This window comes from Eupeodes corollae, chromosome 1 (genome assembly GCF_945859685.1).
Source record: "Eupeodes corollae chromosome 1, idEupCoro1.1, whole genome shotgun sequence".
Lineage (NCBI taxonomy): Eukaryota > Metazoa > Arthropoda > Insecta > Diptera > Syrphidae > Eupeodes > Eupeodes corollae.
The window spans coordinates 20,345,930-20,366,083 of NC_079147.1; the positions used below are offsets into that span (position 1 = coordinate 20,345,930).

General features: G+C 33.5%; 1 protein-coding gene across 1 annotated transcript in view; it reads right to left on the reverse strand.

The window, feature by feature from the left end:
* Positions 1–19,715, reverse strand: part of LOC129949275 (uncharacterized) — a 40,296-nt gene extending 20,581 nt beyond the window's left edge. The window contains exons 1-2 of the mRNA XM_056060671.1: positions 18,722–19,715; positions 17,946–18,583 (exon numbers count right to left, since the gene is read on the reverse strand). Coding sequence (XP_055916646.1) covers positions 17,946–18,583; positions 18,722–19,715 — 1,632 coding nt within the window. The remainder of the gene's footprint in view (positions 1–17,945; positions 18,584–18,721) is intronic.
* Between the last annotated feature and the right edge of the window lie 439 nt (positions 19,716–20,154).

Here is a 20,154-nt window from a genome sequence, read left to right on the forward strand (position 1 = left end):
TGTGGACGTAGAATCGAAGAGTTCTCATGCGCTGCATGTGATCCAGTCATCTTAAGCATTAAATTTATATTCTTTTGGCTAAGTCTACCGCCCGAACGTGTCCTTCACTCACCTTCTATGCTTACGGTACGGAAAATCAGGCGAAGAACTTTTTTTACGAAACGACCCAAGGTGCTTTCATTTGCTTTTCTAACAGTACAAGCTTCTGCAGCTTATAACAGGGTGGGAATGATTACGGTCTTATGTAGCTACACTTTAAGGGAGAGCTTAACTACCCAATTGCTTTGTTAGCCCGACGAAACAGCGTTTAGAGTAATTTTTGTTTTGATTTCAGCGCTGGTGCTATTTTATGCATTCATAGGGGAGCCTATTAGTAGACAAAGTCCTTAACTACTTCAAAGTTACGTCTTTCAATAGGTGCGTTTTGACAGATATTTCGGTGTTCTAGGTCCTTTCTTGATGAGAGCATTCGATTATGTCAATATCATCAGAAAATTCCAGCTTTGAAAGATAGTGTCTCTAGTGGACTTTACTGGTCTAAGGAAACCTGACAAGGACCTATCAAGTTGTTGTCGATAAATTTTATGACAGAGAGTATTTTGTATGCTATGTTAAGGAGACTAATTTCTTTAAAGTGGGTGCAGTCTAGACAATGTTCTATTTTCAGGATCGGGAAAACAATACTTAAGTTCCAAATCAAATTTTCTCCAGGTGCTTTGAAAAAAGCTAGGCAAGTTCGCTTAAGAAAAAAGAGGGGGAGAGTACAATAACTCCGGCGACAAACTTTAATGACAGATTTGTATGGAACAGCTAAAAAGAAGAATTTTTTATTATGGGTATATCTCTCCCGTTTAGGCGGTAGGGGCGATTTAAAATATATAATTAAGTATTAAAAATTTTTTTAAAGCTAACACTCTTGTCTATTAACTTGTTTTTAAATCAAGTGAAAACTATGTATAGTTTTTGAAAAAAATTGTTTTAAACTCAAAATTTGGCCAAAAAAAGTTAAAAATAAGGTTTAAAGTATTTATTTATAATCAAAAACTGAAAACTAGATGATTTTATGTCTTCTAGTTCTTGAGAAAATTGAAAATTACCAAAAAAAACTCTTATAATTAAATTATTTTTTTCTTGCTTGAGTATTTACATAGTCTTATTTTGATTCTAATAGTCGGGTCTTATTGAACAAAACACCGAGGTTTATAGCTTTATCGACATACATGATGGCATTTTCTTTGAGAGCAACTTGAGGAAAACTTGACACATCAATCTTATTCCTAGCGATGACGATGCATTGCGATTTTATCGGGTTAAGCAGCAAGCAATTTTCTATTGACCATTGATTGATTTTTCTTAAATCTTCAGTAAAACGTAGGGTTCAATCATCTCTAAGGGACAACTTAGGTAGAGCTGAGTGTCGTCGGCATACATGCGAATGGAACAATTTTTTACAATACTAGGCAACTCGTTCATATACATTTAAAAGAACAAGGGGCCTAGTATTGACCCTTGTGGAACCCCATTCGTTACAGGTAAGAAGATCGATTTTTGTTGATTATGTTCAACCACCTTTTCAAGTTCTGTTAAATAAGAAAACAATAAATCGACTGCAGAGGAGGAAAAATTGAAATAATTTGAGAGCATAAGGCAAAGAATGTTGTGATTTACCATATCGAAGGCCTTAGAGAAATCGAGAAGAATTAGAAAAGTAACGTTGTCCATATCAACTGCTTTTCTGATATCCTCAGAAACACTTAACAAGGCAGTCAAGCAGCTATTTTTCAAACCGTGTTAGAAACTCGTTTATTTGCTTTTTAAGTATTCTCTCAAAAACTTTCGACAAAAAAGGCAATATAGATATAGGTCTAAACTCATCTCCTTTGGAATTTTTCGGTATAGGAATAACCTTTGCTTTTTTTATAGAGAAGGAAATTCACGTGTTCTTAAAATAAAGTTAAAAATATGGATTAAAGGCTAAGGATTAAAGCATTTTTCTTAAATCCAGCTTATTTAAATTAAAAAAAAACTTTGCATGCACCCCATCTTGCACCAACCATACCTTTCACTCTCCCCACTTTGCACCCACCCCAAATCCTATAGTACGCCCAAGTAGGGGTTGCAGGTGGGGGCAGAATGCATATTTACTCGAGGCTATGCAAAAATTGGAGACAAATACAATATTCTCGTTGGCGATTTCAATGCGTGTACCAGAAAAGAACAGTGCGTATCATTTGGAAAACCTTGCAAGAAAATCCAGAGATAAAAAATTAAACGCTAGGGGTAAAATGATTTTCGAAAATGATGGAAAATGCTTCGATGCTGCGATCTTTCCATCATGAACGGTACACAAAAAAGCGATGAGGAAGGTAAACTCACTATCATCCGCAATCCAGCCCAATCTGTTATAGATTATCTTTTTATGTCGAACGACATTTCTGTTTATCTTTATGATTTCGAGGTGGGCAGTCAGATATACTCCGACCATATGCCATTGGTCACCACTTTGACCACTTCAGAATCAGAAAACGAACTAGAAATACAAAATTGCCTTCTTCCAAAATTGAAATGGAACAAAAATCGAGTTGAAGCGTATAAAATGGGTTTAAACCGAAATATGACAGTACAAAGAATAAAGGATAACATTTATACGATAGAAGTTTTGGAGAACATCATAACATCCACAGCCATTACAGATCAAGCTAATCCAGTTCCCTAAAATCACCGTGGTATGATAAGGACTGTGAGTCTGCGAGACAAAATTGCGTTTTTAAACTTGTACCAAAACTTCAATGCCAATTCTTTAAAAGCCGACTACATTTCTGCTAATAGAACCTTCAAAGCTATTTACAATGCCAAAAAGTAAACTATTTGAAGAAACAAGCAGAAAGTATAGCTGTCTGCAGAAACTCTTCGGATTTTTAAAGAGCAATAAGAATCCTTAAGGGAAAAACGTTTGGATCAAAAACACTTTTATCTGCATCAGTACTTAAAAATCAGTTGAACGCAGAACTTTTCTCTCAACCAATTCAGTATGTCAGGCCTAATTTCGAAAACCTAATAATAGATAGCGAAATAACAATTTTAGAGGTTGAAGTAATTGTAGCGAATGTTAAGGAAAATAAAGCTCCCGGAGTTGATCGGATCCTAAACGAATTCTTCAAATATGCAACAAAAGATTTTCTTATGCATCTTATAAAAGTATATAATGATATCTTCACCACAGGGAATACACCTGATTTTTTTTAGAAAATCTATTATTTTTCCCCTACACAAAAAAGGAGATAAGATGGACCCAGCAAACTATAGGGGTATATCTTTTCTTAACTCTTTGCTTAAAATATTTATGGAAATCTTAAGATACCGCCTCAGAAAATAGATCGAAAGTGAGCACCTTCTTAGTGAAGTGCAAATTGGGTTCAGGAAAGGATATTCTACAGTGGACCACATCTTTCGCTTGACAAACATTGCTGAATTAAATCTTCATATGCGCAAAAAATTATACACCTTTTTCGTCGATTTCCGAGCAGCTTTCGATTCTATCGACAGAAGCCCTAATTTACAAGCTGTTTAGAGACGGGATATCTCTTAAATTTGGAAGGTTGATTGAAAACATCTACAAAGAAACAAGCTATACAGTATGCGATGGGCAAAATTTGCTAAAGTGGTTTCTTGCATTCGCTGGACTGAAACAAAGTTGTAATCTCGGCCCCTCACTATTTTGCCTTTACATTGAAGATTTGAATAATGAATTGCCATGTGGCATAACAATCGATGGGTTCCCTATTAAAATACTTATGTACATATACAGACGACTAGTTCTGCTATCGGAATTAAAGGAGTCCCTGCAGCTAATGATCAATAAATTAAGGAATTGCTGCTTTAAGTGGAACCTTACTGTTAATCTCAACAAATCCAAAACGATGGTCTTTCGGAGAGGAACTGGAGCTTTGGCTGCAAGTGAAAAATGGTACTATGGTAAAGATTGAATCGAAAATATCAAAGAATACCAATGCCTAATTTTAACGGTAACGAGCAACCTGAATTCCGAAAAGCACCTTGAGAAAAAGCTATCGGCTTCCAAAAACGCTGTTGGTACAGTATGGCAAAATATTTACGCAAATTTGGATCTCTCATTTAGCACGAAATATCGAGTGTTTACCGCAACGTATCAGTCCGTCATGTTGTACCTAAAATCACTTAGATTACATTTCAATTACATTGTTAAACTGATGAACAGCCACACCGATAAAATTGCTATTAAGATTGCACATTATAAGGTCCCAAAGTTAATTGTTTGAAGAATGGACAATGGATAGCAGACTCGTGCGAAATACCTTTCAGCTTGACTTTGGAAAATGTTACAGATTGGAAACCTTTTCTCTGTAATTAACTGAAAAGCCTCCATGACAAAGCAAGGGAAGCAGTTGATCGTTCAAAAACTGCAAAAATCATTTTTGTCATCTAAACACGACTTGTATTTCGTATCCTAAAGAAATATTGTATTCTTTATCCAATTTGCCAAAGAACAATCCTGCACAAAACATTGAATGGAATTTTTCAGAATATAAATAAATAAATTGTTAGGTAGATTTTCCTTGACTCCATTTCCAGTCAACTTTCCAATAAAGTTGTATTAATTGGAAGTCAATTGTTTGGCAGCTGGCTTATCAGATAATAGAAACTTTCCTGCCTTCAAGTTCTTCCGAACCTGCCTACTGATGTTCCATGATTCTTCTACGTTTTGTTAAAATCTGTTATCAATCGAATTCCTTAAGGACCACATTTCATTTTTATAAATACAAAGTAAATGGCATCGAGATGTCATTATAGAAAATTCAAAAATGTGTGATCTTGAGACCTATGTATCAAATTAAGTACCTATACAACCATTGTATACCCAAAATTATACCAAAAAATATCATAAGTTTCTTCAAGCGGCTTTCTTAACAAAATTCTAGGATCCGAATTCTTTAAACTTACTGCCATGATTTCAAAATCTATTATTTCCGTTACCTGCGTCAAACAAATTAACTTCAAAGTTTCAATTACTAAAGTTCGTCGTCATATATTACCTATTCAGTTCACCAGTCGTCGTCGCGTATTCGTCGTTGAAAATTCAAGGTATTGTTCTCAAAATTCCAATCTTCAGACACAAAAGTAACAAACCTATCTCATCCGCATCAGCTTTCCATACAGAACATATTGCCTCTCTTATGTATAAAAGACAAAAACAAACAATCGCGCGTAAATTATCTTTCATCTTTCAAAACCCAAACAATTCTTCACTTCATTCGGTCGTTTCAGTTCGTTTGGTATTTGGATTTCCTGACATACTCGCATTTTCGAAGTAGAACCAAAAATAATCTAAATATCCATCGCTACAGCTACTCGTATATCCTATCGTATTTCTAAAGAGCAATTTCTCTTCATTACTTTACCTCAAAACTTGAATACCCTAAGGGTAGTAAATTCATTTGGTGCGAACTTATGCGCTACAGATGCCATTTGCCATTGTTCATAATAATTTTCGAAAGTGTGGTTAGGTTGTGTCGTCGTCCGTCGTATGTTCTCTAATGTATATTATGTCTCTCTTTCACTAACTGTCTCATATAGTGAAAGTAATCGGAAGTTTTCATTACGACTTCCTCGATTTGGAGACAATAGAATAGGTAATTATTTTTACACGTTCGTTTTATTTTTGCAAGTGAAGTGAAATATACGAGGAAATGGGACAGTTTTTGAAATGACAAAACTGGATACAGTATATAAAATGTGATTGCACTCTAATGTGAAATTAAGGAATACGAAAACGGGGTTAGTTATTTTTGTTGGACCAATATTTGATTCCATGTTAGACAACCCAGAAAATGTTGAGCTTGCAGAAATTATATTCCATTTATTTAAAATTAGTTTTTTATAAGGATTTTAAACCTTAAGGTTGAAATTTCGGGCATTTAGTGGATCTACTTTAGTTACTTCTTAAATTTGCTGAAATGCTGTTCCGAAAATTTGCTTTTATTAAATATGAATGTTTTAAAAATTAAAAATTATGTGTATGCCATCAGCCATGTTAACAAATTTTATAAACGTTTTAAAAATTTATTTTTAATTGATTGAAAACAATATATGAAAAAACTTAACATTTAAAGACATTGTGTAAAAATAATGTAAATTACTTTCGATACTTGCTTTAAGCATTTCATTCCATTTGTTCTTCATACCTTAGCGAATCTTGGAAGTAGTATCTGCCACCCAGATTGTAATTTAGCAGACAGTACATTATTCTGCTGAAAGAATGCTTCTAGATTGTGTCGAATTGAGTTATCGTTCTTTCGTATAACGCAGCATAATTTTTCTTTATAATGGTTAATGTTGTTTAACTAAAAATGTAATGTCTCTCCACAAACATTTGCAATAAACAAAGTTGATGAGCATAGCATAAATTTGATTTTACAATTGAATCAAACATTTAAAATTTATTTAAAAGAATTATATTTTTGTTCGAAACTATATGTTTCCATGCTAAATTCACCAAACTTTGTGCACCATTTGCTTTCACACGTACGTGTTTCTGTAATGCAGAATTGAATTCAATTTCGGGCCTTGATATTTAATCCCCATTGTAGCTCCATCTTCTTATATTCTGGCCACATAAAATCTAGTGAAGACCATTATTTTGAATTTATGGTAAGTCCGCATTTTATGCAGTAGGTCGATAATCGGTTCATCATCAATTGAAATCCTTCTTGCGACTCCTAAAGCACCACGAGATCATTGGCGTACAATAATACATTAACAGTTTTGTTAGGAATTCTTATTCCTGCAAGGAGATCATCTGCAATGTCGTCAATAAACAAAGAGTACAGAAGAGCACTAAGCGGACATCATAGTTTTATTTATTTACTGGGACTTAATAATTCCGAAAATCCCAAACAGTTTCCTACGTGCCTGAGCACATTTCCCGGATAGCTTTTATAAATTTTGTTAACAGCCCAATCGGTTACATCTTATAAAGAAGTACATTTCTGTTTACTATAAACTGTTTGTGAATAAACTTTTTTGTTTGCGGCCATCTTCACCAGGTGAATTTTTATTTTTCGATTTTTTAAGTACAGCCTGTATTTCTTCAATCATTATATCAACATCAAATGTTTTATCGTTGACTTAAGCCTACGTTGTATTAATTGCTAGTCTAGAGTAGCTGGAGAGTAGTCGAGTAAAATGGATTTTTGGCAAGGATAGATTTTTTATTTTTCAATAATAAAGTTTACAAAATTTACAATTAAAATTTTAATAAATAAAAAGTTATGGGTGTGGCATTGCCGTCTGCCCGACTGATTCGTGAAACATTTTGTAAGTATGTATTATAAAACAATAAATATAAAGTAATTTAAATGAAAATTAAAACTTCTAATTCAGAATTTTGTAATTAGACAAAAAAGATACAAAACAAGAGAAATTTAAATTTTGGATCTTTTACAAGAAGAAAATAAATTAAGTTGAATCCACATTTATCAGGCAACGTTTTCTATTCGTGAACCCATTCCTCATTCCTGTTTATTACAAATTTCGTAACAATATTGGGTTTCTAGCGTAAGAACGTAATTTGGCGTATTCATCGGCAGTCGGAAGAGTTTTTAAAAAAAAAATATCGTAGCAATTTTTCCAACTTCTTCATATGAATGGTAACCCCAAGTTTGGCAACTATAGCACATGACAAAGCGGATAATTGATTCAAGGACCTTGTATTTTGCGGAGATCTTAATTTCATTGTTCCCGATTATATCTTTCGAGGAGGAATTTATAAGCTTTTTAGCGGAGTCCAGTTTTTCTCAAGGTGGAAAGAAAACTTCATGTTTGATTGCAGTATAACACCAAGGTATTTGTATTGTGTGACTGTTTCAATTGTTTCACCATCTAGAAACCATTTTTCCCCGTTTCCCAATTTTGCTTGCTTGTTGAGAATGATCATAATTTTTGATTTTTCTAAATTTATTGCAAGCCTCCAGGTTTTACAATAAGTATTGAGTTTATTGATCATAATTCATAAGTTGAAGACTCTGCGGAGTCGTCAGCAAAAAGAAGGCCTTTAATTTTCTTATTTCTGCTACGCATACTCAGGCAGGTAGATGTGAAGAAATATCGTCAATGAACAGTGAAAACAATATTGCACTCAAAAAACAGCCTTGCTCCACTCCTGATGTTGTGTTAAACCATTAACATACTTTTGCTATCCCACACCGATTGTCGAGTATTTTGGTACATATTTCTGAGGACTTTTAACAGCTTTGTAGACAATCCTTTCTGTGACAGTTTGTAGAACAATGCATTGCGATCAATAAAAAACATGAATAATTTTTTATTTTGTTTCAGGAAATGTTGAGCAATGGTCGTCACAGTGAAAATATTGTCTATTGTTGAGTAGCCTTTACGAAAACCTGCTTGATACTCACTCAATACTTCCTTTCTTTCTATCCATTCGTTTAATAGATTAAGTAGAGTTGCAGAGAAAATTTTTGCTGCTGAGTTCATTAACGAAAGTGAAAGTTGTAGAGTGTAGTTACATGCCAAATTAACATCACCTTTTTTATAGATCGGGTACACTACAGAATCTTTAAATTCCTGAGGCAATATACCGGTTCTGAAGATGAAATTGAAGGCGTCAAGCATGTGCGTTAGGTACTCGATAGAAGCATTTTTGTAAAATTCGTTAGGGATTCGATCAGGACCAGGTGATTTTCTTTTCTTGTTGCTATACAGGCTCAATAAAAGCTCATTTAGAGTTATTTTCCTATCAAGTAGAGCATCTTCTACCAGTGGTTCTTCGTGGTAAAAGTTGTGCTCTTCCAAGTAGCATGGATTCAGCAATATTTTGAAGTGTTCGGCCAGTTTTCCTCCCTTTAAGTGTATTCCACAAACGAAGTCTAGACTTTATTTTTGTCCAAAAACCTTTGGTATCTCTTGTAATGGTGTTGTGGTTAGTTTTGGGGGAAGCGCTATTTTGTAGTGATATGAGGGGTTGTTTAGGCTGAGTTCTACTAAAAGAGGCATATGGTCAGAGAATGTTTTTACTCCTACTTCAAAGGACGATTTGATTTTTATCCATTCACTTGAAATTGCGCAGAAATCAATTACTGATTTTCCTGATCCTATAATGAATGTAAATTCTCCTAGTGAATCATTTTTACTACAGCCATTAAGAATAAAAAGATTGTTTCTTTGATACATTTCCATAAAAAGTCTACCATTTCTTTTTTGGTCTTTAGAATTTCATATTTTTGCTATATATGTGTCTATAAAATTATTTCATCCGAGACTATCGGTTTATTTCCGAGCATTAACGTCATTGAGAGTGCAGTGTGTGTAGACAATCATCAAGTGCATTGAAATCTGAAATTGCAACTTAGATACGTGGGTAAAATAAAGTACTTTTTATTCAGGTTGTTGATTACAAGATATGTTAGATCATTAACTACGGTAAAGTTGCCATTGACGTTACTTTTAAAACAAACAGAGATCCACCTATCGCTCCACCAAAATTGTGCTCACGAGTGGCAGGTTTCCAGTGTAGGCTATACTCGCTGAAATATTTGTTAAAATTCTCTATTTGTTCACTTACTAAAAAAGTCTTAAATAGAAAGAAAACATCATGTTCTTTTACAAATTTAAAAAAATCTACAAATAATAATTTGTTACCTAAACCAGCTAGGATTTCGGCAGAAATTCCTGCTCCTTTCTTATATATAGTTCCATTAATCTCTTTCGCAATATTCCAGAAGTCTTAGGAGCTTTTCGTTTGGCCTAGTTTAGGCGTATTTTCATTTCTTGCAAACATAACTGTATATAAATCTCATTTAATCTTCCTGCACAAATTTTTTTTGATTTTCTCTTTGCATTGGAATCGCTGGGTTGGTTATATTGATTGATGTCTTAATTTGCAAATCGGACTAAGAGTTGCATCGTATCATATAACCTCGTAAAATTATGGGCCCACTTGTTGGAAGTAATATAAAACAAAGGATTTTTTTCTTCTACATACATTGAACAGTTGTTATTTATTCGTATTCGTAAAAATAAAAAAAAGCTGACATGCGACAAACACTGATAACATCCCATTCCGTCTATCGATTTGTCTTGCTTGAAAGTTTGTCGGCTTGGGTTATATTATATTAAACAAATGTTAACCATTTTAAGTAGCATTTCTTAAATTTTTACAAGTCCGATGAATGAAAATAATTTGAGAGATATCAAGAACCGAACATCAATTTTAACCAAATTTGCGTACTATTTCTTGCAGATTTAATTTTTTTATGGACTGTTGGATTTAAAAAAAAAATACCAAAAACAATATTTTCTGTGAAAACAGTTTGAACACAGTATTTTCAATTAAAAAGCTATTTGAGTCGAAAGTAAATTTTACCAAGTTTTAGTATTGTTTTTTTGTTAGGTTTTTATTTTATGTAAAAAAACAAAAACTGTCTATTCGATTTTTCCCAAAATTTTAATGTATGTTGACAAAAATATTTTTTAAAAGATGAAAGTAGTTTCATGCCAACATTTCAAAGTTTTGATAAGATATTCGAGCCAAAAATCAAATTTTAATAACTTTTATTATTTTTTTTGTTTAATAAATAAAAAATAAATTAGGTGGCGAAACAGTCCATGAAGAACCAGGGCCTAGTGACTTACAACTCTCAATCATTCCTGGGTGCGGGTAATGTTGCCAGAGATGTAAGAGACCTACAATTTATATGCCGAATCCGAACGGCTAATTTGAGAAAGCCTGACAAGAATAACTCTTGTAGGATTTGCCTATTCCTTGCTGGAGGCAGTACAGGTGAAAAAAGTTAGGTGGCATCCAAGACCCCTTGCATGACAGTCCAACGCACTTACCATCATACTATGAGTCCTTTTTTGTTTAGGTTTTTATTTTTTGTAAAAAAAACTGTCAATTCGATTTTTTTCAAAATTTTTTCGAATGTTGAAAACAATATTTTTCGTTGCACAAAATTGTTTTGAAGATAAAATCATTTTGCATTCGTAAAATTTTCGAGGTGACAAATTCTTTTTTTAGTTTTTTTGATTTATAAAAAAATCGTTAATTGAATTTTTTTCAAAAAATATACTGGTTTGGTATCATGTCACAATATACGTTTTATAAAGAATTCAATTCAAGTTTCCAGCGTTTTAGGTTCATGAGATATTTAGTGTTAACCAAAATGTGCACCTTTTTTTTTAAACTGATATGGTAAAAAAAACCACGAACGCAATTATCTGCATCTTTCTGCAGAACGCACAAACATTCTTCTGTATATCTTTTGTTTCGACTCTAGGGACCTTGAAACGTCGACTTCCTATGTTATGGAAGTTAATAAGCAAGTAAAAGAGCCTTACGTATTTCATAGACTCCCTTCCCTTGAACAGTCCTTTCTGAAGTTTTTATTGCTTCATCCCAAATCAGTTTAAAGCCAGACAAATAATTCTCAAATTTATTATAGTTGAAATGATCTTCGAACATAACTTTAATATTTAAACCAGACTAATTTTAATTGGACTGGCAAATTCAACATTTAACACTGTAATATTTGTTAATTTTTATCAATTCAGATCTTTGTTTTCTGTGACTATTTTTCGGAATGTTACGATAAGTCTGTGTTTATGCTGATTTAGTTTCCTGAGATCCCGTTGAATAAATACACCAGTGCTCCTAAGCCAATTAATTTAAATTTTAAATTCAAAAACAGTTTTAATCCAAACAAAAACTTGATGAGTGATTTTTGCAATTAGTTATTCACTTTGAGAGCAGTGTTGCCAACCCATTAGTAAGAGTAGTCTAAGAAATATGTAGTAAGTAATAGTCTTATGTAAGCAGCTTTCAATCTGAGAGAACAGATTAATGTCGACGAATCACAGTCAGGAAAATCAAAACACATCACAATTCCAACATTTTGCAAAATTCAAAGCAATTAAACTTCTAAAACTCTTATTAACCCAAACCTTCAATTCACCATAGCAAGCTACCTAATAAAGGTATATCAATCGTATATCTTATTGTCTCAGGTGGTTACAGCATCAAAGTATTCCCAGCACGCTACTTAACAAAAATAAATTCTTTTTCTTTGTTGTTGTTGATGTTGTTCTGTTATTCGCAAATAAATAATGACATATACCTTCAAATGGCACTTGAGCTAAGATTTATGCCCTCGGGAACGTGCAGGCTGGGCGCCATTCTCTATATATAATGTCTACCTTCTCCCCAATCCTCTTAATAATACGATATTCGATAGACCCATCACTATCAATACCAATTGCCTATTTGGCAATTCTTCTCTCATCTGTATCTTCTGCTGTGAAGCATTGTATCTATATATCGATGAAAGATTGCTTTTTCTTCTAATATACAACACAAGAAGTGAGTATGGAATGAGCATTAATATGAAAAGGAAAAACCTCAAAACAAACTCATCCTCCCCGACCAACAACCACCTCCCCCCTTTCTCCATAGTTCGCATGATGCTGCGCTGCTGATGTTTAAGTTCATTCAGTCTAGAAATACAAAAGTCGAGAAGGAAGATTGATTGCCTTGTAATAGGCTTGTACGTTGTGAATTATGTATCACAATCATTGCCTTTTTCGATACCTATACTCCTTCATAGATATATTGAAACACACAAACAATAAAAGTATTTAGAGAAGAAGAGAGGTCAATGTTAAAATGTTCACCTAATAGGTAAAAGCTTAATAGAAGACTTACATGTGATATGGGGCTATTTTCAAGTGATTTGTTGTCAATCGTACTCAAGGGATTTATTTCAACGATATAGTTACAAAAGTTCAAGTGTTTGTCGAGATGTCGATGTTCTTTGCTAAGAGTTTACAAAACTAATTTTATTTGATTTTAGCACATCAATTTCCAAATAGTTTTCATATTTAATGAATCTATTAAGCTACAATTTCTTATCAATTTGGACAGTATTTTGTTGATTGGACTTTACAAACAAAATACTCAAAAAGCAACTCTCACTGATATTAGATTATATGAAACAGATTGTTTTATTCATCACTGGTGTGCCCCAGGGCTTCCTTTTGTCTCCAACACTCTTCCCTATTTTTTTAGATTATCTTTTGTTTGAAATTTTGATTCCATTTACTTGTTCCACTGACGAAAGTCCCTAAGCTTTTCATGTTCGTTCTTAGATTCACATCATGGACTACAAAAGTGAACTACAAACGACATCATATATTCTTATCTTGACAGCAGTCGTGTAGAATTTAAAGGTTTAAAACTCAAAGCTGTCTACTATCACAAAAGAGTATGCCTCTACTGGTAGTACTTGCAACAGAGAGTATTACCAACTTTCAGTTCTCCGCTGATTTAAGAAGTGTTTTAACCCTTCTGATCATTTCTCCGAAGCTCTTATGCAACTCCTATATTTTGTAAGGTGCACCAATAACCCACTTGAGTCTCTTGTATAGAATTTCGAACGTTGAGAATCTCTTGAGCAATGTTGCAAGATTTCTTGCCTTTCATTACTATGCCCCTATTTTGATCAACAATGCTTTAGTGAACCCGTTAGTTGCGCTCCTCTACCCCGAGAACTTAACATAATACCTGAACATCTAGGAATTGTGGACTTATTTTAAAGTAGGTATGTTTGGTATATTTAAGGTAAGTATTGCGTAGTGCCACACAAAGTCTTTGTCACGGTGCGAGGAATTGAAAAATCCTTCAAGAGTACTTCTTGTAAGGAAATGTGCTTCCTGAAATCCGTTCAGATTCATTGTAGAAACTGTAGGTCCCTTCCATCCCTGATATTGCGCCCTTACAGGAATAATTGAAAGTTATAAGACACTAAACCCTGGTTCTCTACTTGTGTTGCTCCAAAGAGGACTCTAATGATCTCCTAATGAATATTAAGACTACAAAAAGTAATAAAATAAAGGAAAAGTAAGTGCCCGTGGCATGATGGTTAGTGCGTTGGACTGTCATGCTAGAGGTCTTGGGTTCAATCCCTGCCTGTGCCATCTAAAGTTTTTTCGCAGGTACTGCCTTTTGCGAGGAATTGACGAATTCTTCAAGAGTAATTCTTGTTATGAAAAGTGCTTACTCAATAAGCCGTGCGGATTCGGCTTAAAAGTGTGGGTCCCCTCCATTCCTGGCAACTGGAAACATTACTCACACACAGGAATGGTTGAGAGTCGTAAGTCACTAGGTCCTAGATCTCAACGGAGTTTTGCACCACCTTATTTATTTTTTTAAAGTTAAAAGCCATAGGTTTCACATCTTAATTGATCTTTAGCGAAGAAACTCCGGTTACTTATAAGTGGAGTATTGTAGCGAACCTAATGGAAATTGAACCAATAGTTTAAGAAATAATTTGAGAATTTTCTGAACTACTTCGCTTTGTTGGTAACAGCAAACTTAAGCCGTATAAAAATTGAATAAGAAGTTGCCCATTAAGCTTCTTTAGGAGATAACTTTTCCTAATTAGGTTTGTTGTTATTTTTTAGGCAATGAGCAATTTTAAGGGCAATTTTTTGACTGTAATTTATTAACAATACCAGAAAAAGGTCGAAAGAATCACAAAATGACCAAAAGAATATATGTTTATATCTCCCCGTTTCAGTCTATCTCAGTGACTACAATTCATTCCCACGAATTCAAGTAGGAAGCACTTGCTATAATTATATTATGTACCGTAACATAAAATATTATTATTACAATAAATTTGTCATACCAAAAAGCCATTCCCATGATTTTTCCCACGATCCACGTTGCTGATGGACATGGAATCACATCGAAATAAAATAATTCAAATTAATTATTATTACTTCTTTAACGCCTCTGAGGAACGAATCATTCATAAAAATCCTCAATTGTTGAAATCACATTATGATGAATAATAAACAATTACCATAAATTAAAACTGCAACATTATAATCCACTGTTTGACATATACCTTCATAAACAAGGACATACATACAAGAGGGGATACTGCAGTAGTCCACCGTACTTAAAAGGATAATATTTCATCCATCAATCGTCAAAGTCTAACTCATCCAAGCTGGTCTCTCTTTGCTATATGAAAGTTGCACCCTTGAGATCTGCGATATACATGAGTTGAGTGCCTATAGGCAATATGTAGAAATTAAACTACCCTTACGATTTATCTCAGCTCACTCGAGACTTCAATGGGTAGTTCGTGGCACGTGACCACTCGCTATTTCTTTTATACCCGTTTAAATGACAATAATTTCAAATTTGTTTATAAAATCAGTACGTTATACGGAATTTCAAGCGGAACCGACTCAGCAGCATACGGAGTCTATATTGTACCATCATCATCAGGATCTTGCAAATGATCTTTTCGCTTCAGTGAGTTTTTAAATATTTTTGATGAGCGTGTTGTTTGTTTCACCGTGTGATGGGTTAAGTTAAGATTTTTGAAACATTGTTGAATATACATAATTGCATAGGTACACGAGTGACTTCCTGAAAATTGTCATCTTCCGGACGTTGACGACTCGCCGGACGCACGAGACTCACGGTTAGAGTGGAAAAGTGCTTTATTCTTAGCGGAAGTTGCTAATGTTCAAATAAATTTTAAGACACTTCTGTATGGCTCACTGGGTGGGAATGTGATTTCACATAAGAGGGGTTTGAGACTTTCACCTTTAAGCGTGTAGCTGTTGCTGCAACGAGTATTCAACCCTACAACTTGAAGCTGTAGATGTAGAGTTAAAGTGCTTATCAGGACGTGAGTATTTATTTCTCAGAACTGTGAACTGTTTAAAATTAAACAATAAATGAGATTGAGGAATATTGGATAAGTTGGTAATGTAGCTTCGTCCAGTCTCTGGAGTTTGGCAGTTTATATCCATGTAGAAAAAGGCTTACATTAATCGTTATACATTTATTTAAGATTTTCGTATTGATGTATAGGATTGTAACAAATAGGAACACAAATTATATAGCTTTGACAATATTTAACCTTACTTTTTTTGTTCATATTAGGGTTCCTTATCCCCCGAGGTAGCTTCGTGTAAATTGATAAAAGCAGCTTAATAAATAGGTCCGCAAATTGATTCATTTCATAGCTGATTGTTAAGTTCTCATTTTGGAACACAATCCTTGCACTGAAAGCATACTATTTTCTTTCCCACCTGTCCGTTTAACTTTTATTGATCATCTTTAACTTCAAATGCTTGTTTCTAATCAGGAAATGCTTCATTCCATTAAGGAAATTTTATGACCAATGACAAAAATTTTCAATGAAATCTATAACTAACCTGTCAAACAAAATTTCAATAATTGGTTTCAATAATGATAACTTCGTTTTATTCTTTTTTATCACATCAGGTTTTTGAAAAATTCTTCTTCAAAAATGTTAACGAAAAACAAAAAACTGTTTTTTAAAAGCTGAGGTGAAACACTGAATATTTCGTAACTATAAATTGTAAGATAAAAAAATCTTTACCTTTAGATACAAATTTAATCAATTAAGTACTTCATTTAATTTTCATAAGTTATGAGATAGCTAAAGTCTTGACTTGACTGAAGTCATTTGGAGTTTTGCAAAATCTGATGAATTGAATGCTTTGCAAAACACGTTGTAGAGTTAATAATATCTTTTTTGAACGTAATTCAAGAACTAGATGCGAAACCCTTGTTAAGAAAAAAGCTTTGTTCTTAAAATCAAATTTATGATTCAGTTTTTCAAAGATAAGTAAGTAATTCATTTATTGATTTTATAAAGTAATAACATGATTATTACAAAAATGAATTTATAAGCTATGGCATTGCCGTCAGCTCAGTTGGCAATAATATTTTAACAATTTAATTTCTTTTTTTTTTTTTTTTTTTTGGTTTAAGAAGTTTACATTACAATTTTGTTTTAATCAAATTCAGTTATCAATAACATTCTATAATTATATGCACTTTTTAAGAATAAATAAAGATTTTTCCAGTTCGGGCCATTTAGCAAATTAACTGTTTCTTGCACCGTTAAATATTTAGCTCCTAAATATTGTTGTCTTTGTACTGCATAAATTAGGCACACTCCAATAAAGTGAAAGCAGTCCTCTTTTGATTTGAGGTTACACAATGTGCAAAACCGATCAAAACTTCCATTATATGGTGCACCGTTTAGATCAAGGACCTCGCATCTAGTTTTAAATATTAAAGAGATTTGTTGGTAACTATGCGAATCACAAAAATAGTTATCAGCTTCTAGATTATAGTTGAGTTTTGAGTACAAGAATCTGCTATCCGACTGCTGGGCTTCCGCTACAAGCAACGCTCTCTGATTATCTTCAAACTTTTGTATTGTACGATACAACCGATCTTTTATTGTTATTCTATCGCCGGGAATTATGTTGGTATTTTCTCCATAGACTTCGCCAAGATTTCGCCATTTCTCCATCCACCAATCTTTATTTCGGATTTCATACTGTAGCATTTTCCATACGAGTCGTGATTCGGGGAAGTCGAGTACTTTTAGAATATAGTCGGCTTGTGTTTTAAGAGTACTAGTAAAAATTTTGGGTAAACCTGTTTCTAAGTAAATAGCATAATTTGGAGTTTTTATTGGTAGGTTGAACAATTTTTTGATGAAACTTCTTTGCAGCTTTTCCATTTCTTCAAATTCATCAGTTCCCCATACTTCTGCAGCGTAACACAATGTCGATTAAACGACTGAATCAAAGATTTTGTACTTTGTTGACAGACTAACGTGTTCATTGAACAAAACATTTTTCCAAGTAGAGTTTATAAGTTTCTGGCAAGTTTTAGTTTTTTCTTCAAAATGTGTTTTGAAATCAAGTGTTGTATTAAGCTTTACTATCAAATAAGTATATTCTCTCACAACATCAAGACGGTTAGTTCCCAAGAACCAATTATAGTTTTGTGTTGGGTTACCCCGATTATTTCTTGAGAAAACCATTACCTTCGATTTATCTGTGTTAATGATAAGTCCCCACTTCTCACAGAATGAAACAAGGCGGTTTATCATCAATTGTAGATTTTGCGGATTTTCAGATAAAATTACCAAATCATCGGCGTACAAAAGAACATTTACTATGGTGCCTGCAATTCTGATTCCACCAGGTAGTTCAGTCACAACATCGTTTATAAAAAGTGCAAATAACAATGCACTAAGTGGGCATCCCTGCTTCACACCACTATCTGTTTCAAACCAATCCGATATATTGTTTCCATCCCAAACAGCAGCATTAGTTCCACAATACATTTCTTTGATGATCTGAATGAATTTGGTAGAAAGTCCGATTTGCGATAACTTGTACAAAAGCGCGTTTCTATGAATGAGATCGAAAGCCGCCTTAAAATCTACAAAAAGTGCGTACACCTTTTTGTTTCTCGCTTGAAAACCTTTCACTATTGCAGTTAGACTAAAAATGTGGTCGATAGTCGAGTAGTTTTTTCTGAATCCTGCCTGTAGTTCGGTCATGGTGTTGTTTTCATCAATCCATTTTTCAAGTCTAGCGACTAGAATTCCACAAAAGAGTTTGCCAATGGTGTTCATAAACGATATGCCACGGTAGTTTTCGGCTTTATCTAAAGCGCCTTTTTTGTGTATGGGGAAGATTACAGAGTTTTTAAAAGATTTTGGTACAATAGAGTTCGAAAAAATGTTGTCATACAATTTTTTGAGGTGCAACAGAAATACTGGCGTAGCATTTTTAAAAAATTCGTACGGGATACCATCTTCTCCCGGTGCCTTTCCATTTTTTGATTTTTTTAAGACATTTTCAATTTCCACCAAAGAGATTTCACAATCCAGAATATCATCGACGATAAGAGGTTCGGCAGTTAAAAAGGTTATGTTTCTTTGATCACGAAGTAGAGTTTGAAAGTACAGTGATAGGTGTGCTGCAGAAACGCCTGTACCTATTTTAAATTTAGAACCATTTATCTCTTTTGTTGCTTTCCAGAATTCTTTTGAGTTTTTAATATTTGCAAGTTGAATAGCTTTGTTGTTTTCCCAGTTGATTTTCTTCACACGACACATATTTTTATAAGAGGTGTTGGCTTCAGCATACCATTTCTTTAAAACTTCGGAATCTGTTTCTCTCCATGCGTGTAATAGAGCAAAGGATTTCTTACGGAACTTCGAGCATTCGGAGTCAAACCACTTTTGCTTGTAAAATTTTTCTCCAGTTGTCATTTTAATTGAAGAAGAACTCCTAATGCATGATATTACTTGCGAAGAGTATTCTTCTACCGACTCTGTGTTCAACACCGTATTTGAAAAAAAGTTGTCTATAGCTTCATGGTATATATTTATTTTTTGTATTTTCCAGTTCATTCTTGGGAGCAAATTAAGAGTTTTTTCGTTTCTTATAGCATTATTAGTCCATTCAATAACTATAGGTAAATGATCGGAATAAGTTTTTGTTTGAACTTCAAACTTGGTTATAAGATCTACCCAGTCGTTATTTACTGCACAATAGTCTATCACAGATTTGCCTTGACCTCCAATGAAAGTATAATGACCTTCTCGATCCCCTTCGGTACAACCATTTAGAATACATAAATCATAGTTTTGAAGAATATCAAGAAGTTTTGTTCCATTTTGATTGTAGACGGTATCTTTGGATGTGCGGTTGTTATAAATGTTGGTAAGGTTTGTTTCTTGTAAGACAGTAGTTGCCGTCTGCATGTTTCCTATCCTTGCGTTTAAATCTCCAATTACCATTACGTTTTTACTCGATAAGTGAAATAGTACATTATTTAATTCTTTAGCATCTTCGATCCAGTTATTGCAGTTGATATAAAAAGGTACTATAAACATATTATTCTGTAGTAAATGTTTAACGACAGTATATCCGCATATGTCCACAAAGTCGTATGTTTTTAAGAGTGAAGTTCTGATCCCAAAAAGATTTCCGCTGCTTGCCCGGCCTTTCTTAGCTGTACGTGTTGCTGCTACCCAATGTAATTTATATTGACTAAAGTAGTTTGTAAATTTAATAATATTTTCCTGTGTTATATGTGTCTCGAATAAAAAAAAGATTTGAAAACTTTGTACATATTTAAAAAAATCTACATATAATAATTTATTATTTAAACCTGATATATTATAAGATAAAATATTTTGTAAACTAATAATACTTGAGCTGACGGTTTTTTCATAT